The 17,503-nt window shown below is 37.5% G+C and overlaps 1 protein-coding gene across 1 annotated transcript in view; it reads right to left on the bottom strand.

Moving 5' to 3' along the window:
- Positions 1 to 327: 327 nt before the first annotated feature.
- LOC150106187 (transforming growth factor-beta-induced protein ig-h3-like) overlaps positions 328 to 17,503 on the bottom strand; it is a 52,868-nt gene continuing 35,692 nt past the window's right edge. The window contains exons 5-7 of the mRNA XM_090392950.1: positions 12,389 to 12,487; positions 2,973 to 3,098; positions 328 to 777 (exon numbers count right to left, since the gene is read on the bottom strand). Coding sequence (XP_090249076.1) covers positions 644 to 777; positions 2,973 to 3,098; positions 12,389 to 12,487 — 359 coding nt within the window. The 3' untranslated portion in view covers positions 328 to 643. The remainder of the gene's footprint in view (positions 778 to 2,972; positions 3,099 to 12,388; positions 12,488 to 17,503) is intronic.

The raw sequence follows: 17,503 nt of genomic DNA, 5'->3' as shown, positions 1-17,503 counted from the left end.
TAGTCTTATTACTTATTGAACAGCCTACGTATTTCTATTTCTTGCGTATGTACCACACACCTAGCACATCCTGATTATACACCCCTGCTCATTATGTAATATCTTTTTTCCTCTAGAAGAAACCAGCTTTTAGGGTTCACTGTAGAGTATACAAGATTACAGGCATGACATATTTGGAAGCAGGAATACAAATGACAGCAAGTGCTATCTGTCATTGAAATATTTTATTTTAGACGAAAGGGATATTTGGAATTTCTTGCAAAAGCTTCTTTAATAAACATCCTTTCCTGATAATTGTTTACGATATGTCTAATTTATTTGTTCAGTTATGTCTAGTTATGTAACTGTACATAACTGAACTTACATATATGATCACAGTATATACGAAACTTACTTCAAATAAGTCTGTCACAACAAACGTAAATGAAGTTCATTTTCCACTAGTTTTACAGCAACTGATTGTGATTATGTAGAAGTACAGAAGCAAAGAGTCATGCTATTTTTTGACGTTTCCTTAAATCGACATCGTAATCGCAAACATTTACACTTGGATACTTAACGACAGCTGAATGGAGAAATTATTTATGAAGGATTTCGCATGATTATGATCATTTTTTCTAATTTAGTGAAAAGGATGGAAATGCTATGGTAAGGGAATGCCTTCACACCAGTCTAAATCAGAAGGACTGATTATCCAGTCAACCACATGAATGACACCATTTCTAGCAGGAATATCAGTCCGGTATATGGGAGAGCTGTTGGCTTCTATAAGTCTTCCTAAAAAATAAATACAATGCATTATTATCTATGATGATATTCGGGGTACGGAGAATATACAATGATTAATTCATGATCTTCCCACTATGAGATCATGATGGCTCTAAGAATTTAAGAAGGGATCGTTAGAAGAAATAAATTTAACTTTTTTTTAAAGCAATAAAGATGTAAGAGAAAATTTTTTACGTTTTCTGGGGTAACCTTTGTTTATAAATGTACTTATTGACACAGAAAAAATAGATCTCATATTCACCGTTATGGCAGTACTTAAGACATTTTACGAACACTAAAAAGAATTTTATAAAGTTCGATGAATGATATCTCATAATATATATACTCATATACTATATTATCAAAACTAAATCGATCGTGCTGATATTTTTATTGAAAGAAAAATTGGTATATCATTTTTGTGTTTATTTCTTAAAGATTTTTAATTACGAAAGCAAAATTTAATTGCTTTAAAGATGTAAATGCTTTTATAGAAAAGAATATAAGCAAATCTCACAAAAAAAACACTGCATTACCATTGCAACGCACATTTTGTTATGCTCCTCAGAAATCTATAAACCAATCAGTGATAAAATAACAGAGAAAATTGCAATTTGTGAATCTTTCTTTACTCAGTGTGGATTGAACTCGATTGGTTGTTAATTCGTCAAATATGCGGCTTTCATTGATGATCAAAAGGTAGAGAGGCCTGCTGCCTTTTTAAAAAGGGGCTAATCTGAACAAGTAAGTAGGCCTAAAAGAGCTCCACCTGCTTCCGTTGGGAATTAAAAAAAAAAACATTAGAGCATCGACTTTATATTTTTTCCTTAATCAGAACTGAATATTAATCATTACAACGTCAATTGTGATAGAACTTCAGATAAAAGTCATTTAGATTTGCTCTTCTGTACGAGCACTTTTGAACGGATTCCTTTAAACTTTGGTAATTGACTTTTTTACTTTGAGTCATTTGATTTCGGTTTATTTTAGACGTGAAATGATTGCCAGCTTGGTTGGCCTAGTGGTTAACGTATCTGTTCTCCAACCAAACAGCTGTGGGTTTTGAATCTCACTGCGGACATAGATGTCTTCTTGGAAATTTAGGTTGTCTTTAAGTGGGGGGCCGGCGCTTGGTTTAGTGAAAGTTGAACTGGATTGAAAAGCTCCATGTTAGGTCTCTAGAGCAGAGTTCTCAGACTGTAGAAATAAATTAAAATACAAAAAGTGATGAAAAAAAATTCCTTAGCACGCCCATGATACCGAGGCACTGTAGATATCCAACATTTCGCGAGTGGGAGACAATTTGCCTTGACTGGATTGGAATTGGATGAAATTTGCCATTTACAAGCGCTAATATTTGCTTCGACATCACAATTTTTCATGGAGAAAGTAGGCAGAACTATGCAAAACAAAATGTGTCCAAAGAGAAAACTGTCTACACCGTATTAACAAAAAGGACCAAAAAGTTCACAGCTGCTATAATTTTGGTACATCGTAATTTCCTGCGCGAATGCCGTTTACTCCCATAGGGAGTAAGGTAGAGCGTTTTAACCCTGTCTAACTTTTAAAGTTTGAGGACCACTCAAACTCCACAGTTAGCTAATCAAAAATAACTGGGTCCAAGACTATTGCTAACTTTAAACGGCAACCGGCGAAGAGACGGCAGCTAAGTGCTGCCGCCTCGTGGTCCCCAACCGTAATTCTTCCCAGAAAGGAAATTATGGGAACGTATACTAATTTTCTCAAGTGAATTTAGTAATCATCACATAGACTAGAATCCTGGGTCTAGAGTGTAATGGATATCTTCTGCTTTAGATGATCACTGGATAAGGTGTCACGCCGCGAAATAATCTTGACTGAAACTAATCGAAAAAAGTCTCTTCCGGCACAAAAGTGCAGTTGCTGAAAATTACCAAGCCCCAAAGCATTTCCGATTATGCACTAGCAATGTTGACATGGAATTATTACGGCATTAGCTCTCCAGATTCAAGGACTCGTTGAGAGAGGATTATACTAGTAGCATATATTATGCAATATAAATTTCATATAATTAAATATTCCTAAATTTTATATGTAGATAATTAAATCCACTTTCTTAGATAAAAAGACCAAACGAAAATCAAATGTAATAAATGAAATCATCACACCATCAAGAACTTTCTTTTTTACGAAAATAATCTAAAGATTAAGATGATATTACTTACTTTGACATCCATCCACCGACACTCTCACTTTCAGGGATTTATCCTCGTATAATGTTGAAATATACTGACCATCAGTTAGATCACTGCTGAAATAAGTTCCGATAACTATGTGATAGAGAAGGAAATCTAAGGAATGAAAACAGGATGGGAAAAAAGTCACGTTAATTCAGCGCATATGAGTGCTTTATGTTTGATGGAATGCAACAATTGGAATAAAGTGAGATGTTAATATTGCTGAGAGAGTCTTAATTCTAGCCGTTACTCGTACCGACTTTAAATGACAATATTGGATATGCTATCGCCTCACAGAATATATAGTATTTGCAGGGGAGGTAGCAGCACTGCGTTGGATTTTATGTTCAGCCTCAAGAAGTGAACATTCGATCACAGACTGGAATGAATTTTTTGGATTTTTTTAATTTTTTTTTTCTTTCCAGGGGTGGTTTTCCTAGTTGATCTTTGTCGCAAACAATTAGAAATGTACACATCGGAGGAAATTGGTTTTTAAGCTCCCAACTCAGTAAAAATGACCGCAGAACGCACACTCGGTAATAAATACTAAAATTTAATTCTTAACATCAGGAAACTAAGATGACGGCAGCCCTGCCTCATTCTCGCGTCACCATGGTCCATCCATGCTGGATAGAATGTGAATTTATCTCCAGCAATGAGTAACGCGGAGTTCCTTAACCGATTTCTAAAGAGTTATGGCTAAAAAGAGCACCACCACTTGGGAGATTAAAAAAAAAAAAGAGGTGTCGGATTTTTTTGAAGATTTATTATGTGAGATTACTGATTGGGGTACATGTTCGATGCTTTTAATGAACACGTAAATTAGCAGAATTGTACGACTGTTTTCTCTCTCACACAAAAAGTTTTTGACTTATCCACTGTAACTCAGTTTTCTTTCCACACGCCACACTTGACGTGATCAGCGTCACTCAGAAATCTTCGTCATTGAAAAGTATTACTTTACGGAAGAGTAATGTCCTCCGTGCTATGCGAGCGCAATACATAGCAAGGGAAACTTACGGTGAAGACGTTTTAACACAAATATCAACCTCCAGAATAGACGGGTAGACATCTCATTGTAAAGAATTTTTTTTATGAGAATATTGTTTTTTCTAAAGCAATCAGAAACACGCACTCCGTACAGAACTCTGAACACTTTCAGAGATCTTCAAGCACCTTTCTGGCCTTGCAATGGGCACTACTCCCTCCCCCCCGCCTTGTTTCCTCATTATTTATATTTTGAAAAACCTTTTCTCAGGTCAGCAAAACGTAAACCTTCAATCCGGTGGCACTGTCATATTCATCATCTGGAAATATAGTGCTGCGGATAGATTTACACGAATTCCTTTCGTCTAACAGCTCATTCCTCCATAAAATAACATTTAATTGGAACTACAAACTGAGAGGCAACAGCCTTTCTTAGATGTTTTAATTTCCAAAAATCTGAACGAGGCTTTTCACTTGGTGTATATTGCAAGCCTACTCATACAGATCGCTACCACACTCTCCATGTTTGCACATATGTTACAAAAACTAAGTATTACGTAAACATACACTCAAAAAAATCATAAGAGATGAATAAAAGCTTAATGAAGAACTACAAAAACTAGTCCGACAATTTGCTCGCAACGGATGTTCGCTGGAACTAGGACACAATATTCACGCTCTTGTGGCTCCTCCCACGCGATTTCGGTCAGCTCCTATCGCAACGGTTCCTACATAGTTGGTTTTAGTAATATTAGAGTGTGTTTAACATTATTGCATTTATTTTTATGAATATTTTATCCAGAAGAAGCCACAAGTTGCAGGGGCGAAATTAGTAGTTTTTTTTTTTTTATCTTTGTAATTATCCACGACCAAATAACACTCAGTTTTTCAAAATTATATTTATTGTTCGAAAGTCTCCGTATCCAATAAAATTTTTTCCTCCTCAAGTATGAAAGTAAGGCAAAAAATAATCGGCTACATGAATGGAGATTGGGAAAATTCTTCAAGTACCAGGCTGCTTTTTGTATTCACCGTTATCCCACGATAGCGGTTCTTTGTAAGACAATATGGCATATTTCTTTCTCATAATCCCGCCGTGGGCACGGATGTTTGTGATTGTCTGTGGAAATACTAGTGGTGGTGGTCGGCGATAGATGGCGTTGGTGTAGTTGAGGTCAGTTGGTGGATTGAGTGATGGAGACAGAGTTGTAGAGCAGCTGCCCTCCCTCGACGGGTCTTTGGACTCCGTGGAGGTGTCAAATAATAATAAACGTACGACATCGATTTGTACAGTGAGTCAGTGTTATGATTACTTTGTTCTGGATAAGGTCCATAGTACTTTAATTGGAAAGCACTTCAAAACGCAGACTCATTATATATATATATATTTGACAAATTTGACAGTTTCGTAAGGAAAAAGAAAATCTTCTTTGTATCTATTAAATTTAATGAATTGACAAAAAAACATTACAGGCAGAGTTAATTACAATACTATCAACAAGATTTACTCAAAATAACCACCATTAGCATCGATCACAGCTTCAATTCTGCTTCGGAACCTCGAACAAGCTGATGCTACAGTCTCCCTGGGAAGGGCCGCAAAAACTGTTTTAATTTTATCCATTAACTGGGCTTTTGTATTACTGGAAGTGCGATTGGTGTCTTTTTCAACTGCGCCCCATACAAAATAATCCATGGGGTTAAGGTCTGGGGAGTTTGGAGGCCAAACATTTGGACTGGTGAAGTCGTAGAAATTTTCAGACAACCATTTTTGACTTTTCCCAGAGGTGTGGCAAGGGGCCGAATCCTGCTGCCATACATACGGCCTACCATTGGCTACCCTTGTTATCCAGGGCTTGACTACAGTTAGCAACTCCACGAACAAAGCCCGAATTCCAATGCCAGGGTTCTTCAACACCTGTTCCTGCAGATTTGCGAGGAATTCTGCTGTACGAACGCAATCAGATCGTCTGCTAGGGATCTTTCTTCTTGCTACATCCTCGTAGTCACCATTGCAAGTCTCTAGTTCATGCCTGATTGTTTTTACTGTATTCAGGGAGCATTGGGCAGCAGTCGTAATATCCTTATTTTGATGGCGGGCACGAATCATCATGATACAAGTTATTCTCTTCCATGATTCAGGTGGGTTCCAGCTATCCATCCTTTCTGACATCTTGTATATGAATGAAGAAGGGTCCAAACTTTTAAATGAAGAGAAGTGTGTGTTAATACATGTAACTTACGGAAAAATATAATTAATTATAAATATGTCAAATTTATCCCGAACACTCTGTATATATATATATATATATATATATATATATATATATATATATATACATCCCCTTTCAGGCGTGTATAATGCAGTGCATAATGGGAAGGGACACTACCCATATACAAGTAGCTCACACGTCAATATATTTCTCGCGCAAAACTTTGTTTTGCTTATTTGGTAAAATGATTAAAACCAACTATATAAAATTTCTTGTTATCTTTAACGTATTCTACACCCAAGGTACAGCCTATTTTTCTACCCACTGTAGGGCGAAAGCCTCTCCCATTGCGGGAGGTTTGGGTCTACTACTCCCATGGCGACCCAGTCCATATTGGGAGAATGTATCTATACGTGGATGAAGGAATGTATGAAGGTGGAAGACAATCACAAACATCCATGCCTACGCGAAATTCGAACCCGCAGCCTATTGGCTAGAGAGCGGATATGCTAACCACTCGGCCAACCAGGCCGGCTATATATATACATATATATATAATAATATACTGACTAAAAAACTGAGAAAGGAAGAAAAAACTTTAATAAACACGACTAGTTTCGTCGGAACGCCGACTTCTTCAGGTGTGTAAATAATTATAAAAAACTGGAAAAAATAATAAGTTAAATAACATGGACTTCTCACATAAACAAATTGGAAATCGTAACAGTCAAATTTGAAACTGGTGTCCGCGTGATAGGTCTAGCGTGAGCCAAGAGTGAGTGACCACTGACTCGAGAGCGCCAGAACTGAATCGCTGAGCTGTGAGAGTCTGGCAGGTTGTAGCTTAAATTATTGTTCATCTGTGATTGGTCCAGGACTATCTCTTTTGATTCAAGGATGCGTCTCTCAAGTTTGTCACCGCATTTATGGATAGTGGACGTAAGATTCCAGTCTATCTGATGTTGGTGTTCTTCTAGATTGCATTTAGTGGAGAAAAAAACCGCTAACTCCAATAACCGCTAACCGCTATATTTACCGCAAAGCAAAACTGGATCTGCTAAATGAAAGAATTGCACACAATAAATACATTCTAGCGTCAGCTTTCTCTAAAAAGGATGCTTTAGAGAATAACCTGAGTTCTTCTTCTTTAAACAACAGTTCTTGGAATGAGGTTAAAAACATCAGCTCTCACCAAGCTCCTAGATCCCAAGACATCAATAAATTAACTCTCATCAGAAAATTTAGTCGCCTCAAACAGGAACAATCTCGTCAATCGCCTATTGGTTTACAAGACCTAAAAATGTTGTCATAAACAAATCCTCATATATCCTTTCTCCAGCGGAAATTAGTGTACTGTCTAAAGGTCTCAACTTCGTTCCGTCCCCCACCACCATTCCTAAGGAACTCTTTCTAACCAAAGTAGATAAAGCTGCCTCACATCTACCAAAACAAACAGCAAACCTACTTAGAATGGAAGCTATCTTTGCAATAAACAACAGTCGTCGACCTACAGATAATTTATCTTGTGATGAGAGAAGAGATATCTACTATCGTAATAACAACGAAATCATTATCCTACCAGCGGATAAAGGTAATGCAACTGTAGTTCTAGACAAATCTGATTACCGTACCAAGATAAACAACTTATTATTATCTTATATTTACTCTCTCTTACAAAGTGACCCTACGAGAGAACGTCTCAACCTTACTAACAACCTCCTCAAATTTACTTCAGAACTCCCTAGACATACCAGGTTATCTCTCCGCTCTCTTCATCCACTAATTCCTCATTTGTACGGCCTCCCGAAGATCCACAAGGCAGACACTCCTTTGAGACCGAGTGTTGAAGGCACTCCCCCACCTACAACCTGTCCAAATACCTTGCTTCTTCCTTAAAACATCTCATTGGTAATTCTTCCTCATTCATCAAAAACTCTGAAGAGTTCACATCTAAGATAAAAAATGTAAATCTCAAGAACTCTGACAGAATGGTTAGTTTTGACATTGTCTCTCTCTTCACAAATGTACCCATAGAAGAAGTCCTTAACCTACTGAAAAACAAAGTTTCCAAGAAAAATTTTACCCTAATTTTGCATTGCATAAACTCCTGCTATTTCATTTGAGGAAAAAATATATAAACAAACTAGTGGCTTAGTTATGGGCAGCCCGTTATCTCCTGTGTTGGCCAATATATTTTTAGAAGATTTTGAAGAAAGAGCTATTTCAAGTGCAACATTAAAACCAAAAGTGTGGCTACGATATATGGATGATATCTTTCTCATCTGGGAACATGGTCTAGAGGGGTTACAAACCTTCCTAGATCATTTGAATAATCGCCACCAGGATACAAAATTCACATCAGAAATCGAGATAAACGGCGTACTGCCTTTTTGGATTTAAAGATCACTAGGTTTCCTGACTGTCTCAAATTTTCGATTTTTCGTAAATCTACACACACACAGACAGATACTTACATGCCTCTTCTCAGCATTTCCCTCCGCCGAAACTTGGTATTATTTCCACTCTAGGCCATCCAGCGAGATCTCTTACTTCAGAAGAAGATCTTCAAATTGAACTCAACTATCTCAAAAGCACATTTTTGAACAACGGCTATTCATCTCGAAGCAAAACTAAACGTCTACGTTCACGTCTTCAACCTTGACCACAAGATAACTCCAATCCTATTACTCACATTCAATTGCCATTTATAAGCTTTCTATCACCAAAACTGGCAAAAATTATGAAGATAGTCGAGTCAGTGGTCACTCACTCTTGGCTCACGCTAGACCTACCACGCGGACACCAGTTTCAAATTTGACTGTTACGATTTCCAATTTGTTTATGTGAGAAGTCCATGTTATTTAACTTATTATTTTTTCCAGTTTTTTATAATTATTTACACACCTGAAGAAGTCGGCGTTCCGACGAAACTAGTCGTGTTTATTAAAGTTTTTCCTTCCTTTCTCGGTTTTTTAGTCAGTATATTATTATTATTTTAAATATATATATATATTTATATTTAGTTGTTGCATTTAGTTGTTGTTATTTCACTCTATTATTTTTAACTGGAGGACATCGTGTGCTTTTGATGGCGAGCGTAATTCAGTAAAGAACTGGTAATTTAGACAAAATCATGTCGCATCACCAGTCCGAACAGATTATCTCAATTTGTTGTGATGGCGCGTCCGTTAATCGCATTTTCTTGGATGAATGTAGCGAATTCGAAGTTCATCTGGTACGTTTCCGATGGGTAAAATAAGAATTGCAGCATTTACAAGAGAATATTCGGAAAGGCGCGATGTCTAAAGTCCTTTGAGGGGTAATTTATTGCACGAGTGAAGCAATTGCATTTAGCTTTACGTTCGTTCTCGAACATCCTATAGCGATCGTATGATTGTTTTAAAAAAAGTTCCCAAAGTTAGCAAACTCTCTCTTTCTTTTCTTTCTTTTGTGGAAGCAGGTTCTTTAAATCCATTCTTAGTTTGTTAGCCGATTTTCATTATGGAAAGTAGGCTAACTGGGTCACGTTCTTGAAGGTTGCTTGCTTGCTTGTATAACATATACAAGCATAGTGCACACAACATACAAGAATATATTGTATAACATGTGCTTATTATAGGTAAATTTATATACACACACCTACGTTATATATATAATTTAATCCATAAACAAAAGATCGCAAGTCTATGGCATATCAGTACCTTGTATGGGAAAAGTAGATACGAAGAAAGGAGATCTGTTGACTATTTTTTTTTTTTTTTTTAAGCTGAAGGTTGTATTTTTAGAGGCGGAAGAGTGAGCGAGGCTGTTTCGTGGCAAAATATGAAAGAGGAAGGAAACAAATTGGTTATGCGAGTTCGGAGATGGACTGTTCTTATCGTTACATGAACGACAGCAGTCATGTCAACAGAGCACTGTCCGTGAAAGTATCGGTAGGACAGGCAGAAACGGAGCGTCTATGGGAGAGCGATTGAAGTGGATCCGTGAGAGAGGAATCATGAACCAGATTGCCCTCTTTTAGGGTGCATCGGGCAATCTTGGAGAGGATTTCGGTGCACTACCCCAAATGCATGAGCAATGTTAATTGGGGAGGATTATTATAAAGTTAGCAGCTGGAGTGTCTCGAGTGGAAAAGCACATCCAAATTTTTTGGCGGTTGCAGAAGCTATGGACGAGATGGGTGCGTGCCAGGGAAGGAAAGGCTGAAAGTGCAGGTCAGTCCAAGAAGGGAAATATATCATCTTTGGATAGCTGATAGCTGGGTATTACTGAAAATTAGGGAAGGGAAATTAATCCCTTTTTTAAGGGAGGAGGAGGAGAGATTGGGCTGGACTCAGGTTCTAGGGCATGGTCATATTTACCCCGCTGAAGTACAGCTATGATATTAGAATTTAGGACACTGGTCATGCCTGTTTTAGCAATTTGGCGTAACTACAAGGTTTGTCAAATGAAAAGGAGTCATCTGGAATTTGAAATGTGCGACAACAAGTCAGCTGAAAGAACAAAACCCTGATGGACTTCTGTATTAGTGGGGAAATCTGAGGACAGGGAGCCATCGCATGGCTCGTTGTAAGCGTCCACTGAGAAAATGGGCAATCCCATTGCAGAGGGTGGAAAGTAAGCCACAGAATGAGAGGTTGTTATGCATTCCCCTGTGCGAAACCTAATCAAATGCTTTTGAGATGTCAAGAGCTACACACGAAATATTTCCATGGCTTGAGTCCAGAGGTGAATAATGAAGGCTAAAAGATCGGCTGTGGATAAGGAGTAGCGGAATCCGTATTGCTGGTCACTAATCAATTAGTGCGTTTTGAAGTGGTGCAGGGGTTGGCTGCTTGAAACCTATTAGTTTTTAGCGAACAGAAGAGATCAACTGGATTGTAGTTTACTAAACGTATAATATTTTTGGAATGGGCTGGACACGTGGGCTTGGAATCATGGAAAAAGAGGGCAGATGCGAGTTGAATAGAATACACGGGAGAAGAGAGAAGATATAGGATGGGTTTTAAGTCTGCACAGGTTTATCATACAATAGATGAGATACCGTCAGGAGTGGATGACTTGTGTTCAGGCTATTAAGGATTTTTCTGATGGCTTTCCGGCGGAGGACTATGGGTGACATGGAGTGAATAGTTTTTGTAAAGTGTGTGAGGAGACAAGGGACAACTTTTCCTTACTCATTAATGCAGGGATTGGAAGAGAAGAGTGATGACACAACTCCGCCTTGTCTTTGGGTGAAGTTACCATGGATGTGATAGTGGCGGAAACATTGGTGGGCAAAGTTGTTCATAATGGTTTGGGCTGGGGGCAAGAAAGCTCGATTGCCATTTGGACAGGAGGCGAGTTTGTAGCATTTGGCCCTTTCAAAATCTGATCTGGATTTGTTGGGTTTAAAAGGTGTAACAAGCTTCGACATAAATAGTGGAGGTTTTGCCCTGAGTCACTCTTAAGTCGGAGAATTAAATCTCTGAATCTTCGTTGGGATGATATTAATAACATTTTATAAACAATACCAGAAGTCATCCCAAAGCTGGGATGACTTCTGATATTGATATTTAATATTTTTTAGCCACGATCATACCACCACCATATCAACCCCGGGGAATGGGGGACTTATTTGCCGAGTAAAGGCAATGTAGATTCATATGATATATTAATTAGATATAGTGATAGTTATCAGATTCTAGACACATGAAATAAATAAAGAAAGAAAGAATTTCATTTTACTGTTCAAAATGTAGAATTCCTTTTTGTAGATAAATTCATAAGACAGCTATGTAATTTACTACATAGTTTGCCTGCAAGCTATGAATTCAGAAGGCAAACAATAAAAGACAGTAGATGGATGTAAAATCCATGTATTATGTCATTGGCTGTACTAATAGCAGTTCTTGGATCATTAAGTCAAGACCATCTACAAATCCGAGAAAATAAATTTAATGAATTGGAATTATTAACGATGGCAAGGATTATTTCGTTATCGTTTACTTATATTTTTCTTAATCTCTTAATATATAGAGAACTAAAGAAGAAGAAGAATGGATTTGGGAATTACTTAGAGTGGGGTAACCTCTGACAGGTATTCTGTGGATACTGTGTTGGTACAACATAGTAAATCTAATTCAATGACAAATAATGCTGTTGGTATTAAAGAAATGTAAACATGATTATGCAATTTCTATTAAAGATTACTTGGATACTAACTTCTTAATTTGATGATGTCTTGTTGCAAAGTAGACAGCTCCTTCTCAGGTATCTTGCTTAAAGCTCCGTTACTTGGCAAAAAAACAGTATAACGAGTATCTGTAAATAGGAATCGTGTCATTAGTCGAAATTTAAGGATGAGATATGAAGTGGTGATTACATTATTGCATTTTTGGCAATTTTATTGCAATTTTAACTGGTATATACGATTGGCCTTCAGTTGTTGTCATTACAGTATTTAATTTGTACATTTGTTAAAAAATGTCTCGAACCACTGAGTTAGACTAAGGGGACGCTTTGTTCCCTTTACACTATGTATTCAAAGCAATATCATTGCATGTCACTTTCCTGCTTTAAAAAAATCCTCCGTAGTTTGCAGATGAAACCGATCACCATGAGCTGGAGACTCGACGATACAAATTTTAACCTAAGAAATTTTTGCTAGTTTGATAGCCCATGTGTCCTTGAAACCGGACTACTTTGGCACTGGTGGACACAGGCAGCATCTTCTCCCACAGACAAGAAGTTACTGGTGCGTGTGCATGCGCTTCCCCCTCCATTTCAAATGGACATTTGTGGTACGAGTTAGACACTAACATGGAATGCGTGGCTTATCTTGCCCATCAGATAATAAAATCAAAAGCCACAGTTGCCATGGAAATTACGTCACGCCCGCTTTTGTTATTAAACTGGTGGTGTAACGAAAGGAGAGCAGTGGGAAGCTCCTCTTTACAGAGTAATTTAATAAATTTTCCTGTTTTTTTTTTTTGTTTGTTTGTTTTTGTGTGTGTGTATACTGCGACATAACTGGGTAAGCAAATTTTGTCTTTGCTCATACAGGTTCATACATCCTGGCTATTCCATTGCATCAAAGTAAACCAAAAAGCTTTCCTGATATCGAGAGGCCAAAGAGAATGTTCTTCCGCGAATGTTCTAAAGCGTTTCTGAATCGATATTTCGGAAAGGAGATTCAAAGCATTAAATGCCTATTGTTCTCCATGATGCTAATCCACTTTTGCCTTCGTTAATCCGAATCGAAACTGAATAAGTTATCGTCACCCCCCCCCATCAACTTAAAATATCTTTTTCCTCACACTTACTTTAAGCCATTTAAAGTAGGAGTTTCCGTTGCAACTGTGTTCTCCCAGCGCTTGATTATTGCAATTCAGAGTCTTATTTTAATTGAGGTAATATTAAAAAAGTAGCCTGTTTATTTAGTAAGAGGTTTATTAAATATTCATTCAGTAACGCAACAGTTTTGTCTATGAAGTGTTTTTTCACCGACTAATCATGGCCAACATAATGATGCCAAGCATGGCCACTCTTACAGAATACAGCCGTTCTAATTTGTTACTGATTATTCCTGCAAGAGCACGATGCAGGGTAGAACAGCACGCTAGCCTTATCCAAACGGATATGATATTCTCTATTAATAGAACAACGCGCTATATCTTGTATTAGATAAGCAGCGCTAATAGATTGACCATGAATTATCGTAGTTTATTGCCCACAACGGAACTTAAGAAATGACTTAAGACAGGAGGTCAACTACATCTTTCGAGAAATAGTTCAATGGACTGAAAGCAGTGCTTTGATGCATCTCATTAAGTTTCTCAATATAAAATTACTTGATTTCACCTGCAGACAAAACTTCGCAAACGCTATGATGTACCCATAATTCTAATGACACATTCATTAAAGGAATTTCTTTAGTTGTTTCACCTCTTAGGCTGCAGGGATTATTATTTGACACCTCCAAAGACTCACTTATTTATGCGGATGTAGTCTCCCGCTCAGTTCTTTTACTCCACAGAGGTGCAATAATATCTGCAACTCCTACATGGTGAAATAAGCTAACGAATTTCCTTTATACTGCGTCATGGGAATAAATCATTTAGCACTACTAGTGGCGACCGGTGAAAATTTTAAGTGGGGGTGCTGCATATACAAAAAAAAAAAAAAAAAAAAAAAAAAAAAAAAAAAACTTTTCTTTCCTAATCAGTAACGAATTTATTAATAAATAAATTTACATATTAAAAATTGCTTTATTAAAAATATTTCATCCTCACCACGAACAAACACCAATAATATAAAAGTTTCGTATAATACTATTGCATTGACAAGCGCAAACGAATATCGGCGTTAGATCGCAGTATATTTGTTTCGTGTAACGATAATTGAAAAAATATTATTCTTTTCCTATTTTCAACAGTGACACGCGTCATAATTCAGCCTTGAATCTATAATAAATAAATAATTACATGTTATTTTAACAAAATAAAATAAGATTTACAAAAAATAGGTTCACCACGCACATGCACCAATAATAAACGTTTCATATCTCACAGAAATAAGCATACTAAAAATACACTGCCGTTTGAGCAGTTACAGTTGGGAATGACGTAACGTGAAATGACAAGAGCAAACGAATATCGGGCGTTAGATCGCAGTGCATTTGTTTCGTAATCTAAAGCGTTAATCGAACAATTCCAATTATTAACTATTCAATGAATCTCGAAATATAAGCTGTAACCTTTAACATGTTGTATATTGTATTTATACAACATGTTAAAGGTTACAGCTTATATTTCGAAAAAATTTTATTTTTCATTTTTTCCTTGAGGGTGCTGCAGTATCGCAGTGCTTATGTACGGGCCGCCACTGTACACTACATACCTTCCCTCTATTACGCCCATCTGCGACCACCAATAGTGTTTGTCAATTAACTGCATATGTTCTTCGGTCGATTTGCCTGTGTGCGGGATGAACCGACTTTTCAGGAGAACCGACTCTGCTACCTCCGTACGAGATGTCCTGATGTCCACGTGAAAAAAGTCCACATAAAGATTCTTCTCATCATGGCGAATCGATCGCATCTTTTCACAAATAAAGGGCACGTTTTTCGTCGATGAAGGATTATCTCTGCTAATGCAGTAATATGAAATTATTCAACGTGAATCATTTCAAAATGAATTGATCGTTTTCCCTCATTCTTCCAAACGAATGTGCCATTTGAGTCTGCCTTCTTGTTTCAATTTCAAGTTTTTTAAGCACAAGTTTTTGTCTCCGTATGTTCAACAAAAGAATATGTAAAGGAAACGGCGAAAACGTATTGAAACATTTTTATGAAGCGAATAATGATTAACACACGCAGGAAAAATGTAAAAACCGATTATCTCCAATATTTCACCTTGTAACAAGGGTATCTGCAGGGAGAATAAAAAGAGAAGCATTCAGAAGAAACATCGCGTATCATACTTCTTGAGTGTTAGTCACAGCTTACTACTCGACATGCGTCATGTTTCGATGTTGTTTTACAACTTTTTTTTTTTATTTTCTAATGATGCCCTTATAAAAAGAACAAAATATTGGAGTCAATAAGTTCATTTTTACATTTTTCCCCTAAATATGTTGATCGTTATTTACTTCACAAACAATTGTAAATATTTATGTGTACAAATTGTAAAACGTAACATCCGGGCTGGTTTTTGATTTTCTCCATAGCTACGGGTTATGAGCAACTTAAGCAACGGGAGCCTCAAAGTAGTTGGGACCTCCGCCATAAATCTCAAAAGTTTGGGATGTGAAATAAAATCATTCAGAGATCCTGAGAATACTGCGTAGGAGGGGCTTATTATACTGCAAAAAGTAAAGGACACTAAATTTTTCTCGAGCACCCACAACCAATCGCAGAAGTGTTCTTTGGGATTACGGGCGAAGTAACTAAGGAGGCTACGAGGTCAGCCTAACTGTGTCTGTTAGTTGCGCGTTTTTCTGGCCTGTTTTTCTGCTTTGCGATAGAAGAATCCTTCACCTTGTGAGATGTCGAATTCACTATCAGTTGAAAAGTCCGCTTCCTCTGCGAGTTCGACCCCGGGTCATTCCAACCAAAGTCCTTCGTTAAGACATCCTTACATTAAGACAAATATTAATATGCTATTGAGGCTCCGAATCGCATGGCATAAACGTAACGGTGCATGCTAGATGACTCTGGTTGGGTACAGAACCTTTAAGCAAAGCGTTATAAGGTGTAATATTAGCCACCTGTCGTTTTTGGAAGTTTCGACACAATTAACTTATCTTGTAATCACCACAGGTCTATTTACTTGAACCCCTGGCTGAGAGATTCGACGGAAGAAATGCACAACAATTTTCATGTCCCTTTTCGTCAATTTATATCGCTAAACTGTTTTCGTTTCTTCTCGTCGTGTTTCTTTCCACCTTTCACACTATTGAGAACCACTCAATGGAAAGTGCAAGCAGGAAAAAGGGATGTAATGAAGTATTCGCGACGCTCAGTTTATATTAATTTGCACAAGACTGTACGCTAATTCGGGAAACGGAATCTTTCTACACGATGCTCTGCATATCGACAAACCGACTTCATTCGACGTTAAGAAGAGATATTAAATAATTCTTACAAGGAGTTATTTTGTTTGACGTTTTTGGGGCGTAGGTATGGGGGAAAATGCTGAAATAACTCGCATAACTTGAAACAATTCCCTCCAGTGTGGACCGCCACAGAGCTGCGCAGAGACAAATATTGACATGCTAAGAAATCTGTTTTGGTAGCGCAAGATTTGCCAAGAAAGAACACTCATTTTACAGTAAGTAATTTTGAAAAGCAAAGACGAAATCATGAATGGAGGATTAGCCTTCTGTCTCTGCCGAAAACAATGCCGTAGTACAGAAAAGTATAAAATTGGAGTCCTTTCCTAATTACAAGATCTCCTTTCTCTTACCCCCCCCCCCAATGAAATGTATGTACAGAATTCAAGGGAGTTAACAATCAGTGAAACTTCGAGTGTTTTGGTTGTATTAACTTTGGAATTATTTCTACCAATCCATCTTGAAACTTGCGAGCCTCAAAATGCTGCACAATTCGCCCTCACCCGTTCAAGGAATCACGGTAGTGTCAATCAACACTATGGACCAGAATATCGTCCTTCATCGTTGACTTCAAGATACCTTGAAAATGCTGAGCATTGGGGATCTAAATGGAAGGATGGAGTAGGCGTGCGGGGGGGGGGGTTGCTAGTAGTAGCTAGTTCCAGTTTGGAACTAGCTACTTCGCTGACATTGCTTTGTTTTAGTTGGCGAATCTTCCATTTTCTC

Source organism: Typopeltis vanoorti, chromosome 5, assembly GCF_054136105.1.
Source record: "Typopeltis vanoorti isolate ZY-2024b chromosome 5, IOZ_Tvanoo_1.0, whole genome shotgun sequence".
NCBI classification, from domain to species: Eukaryota; Metazoa; Arthropoda; class Arachnida; order Uropygi; family Thelyphonidae; genus Typopeltis; species Typopeltis vanoorti.
This window is presented reverse-complemented; position numbering and strand designations above follow the sequence as displayed.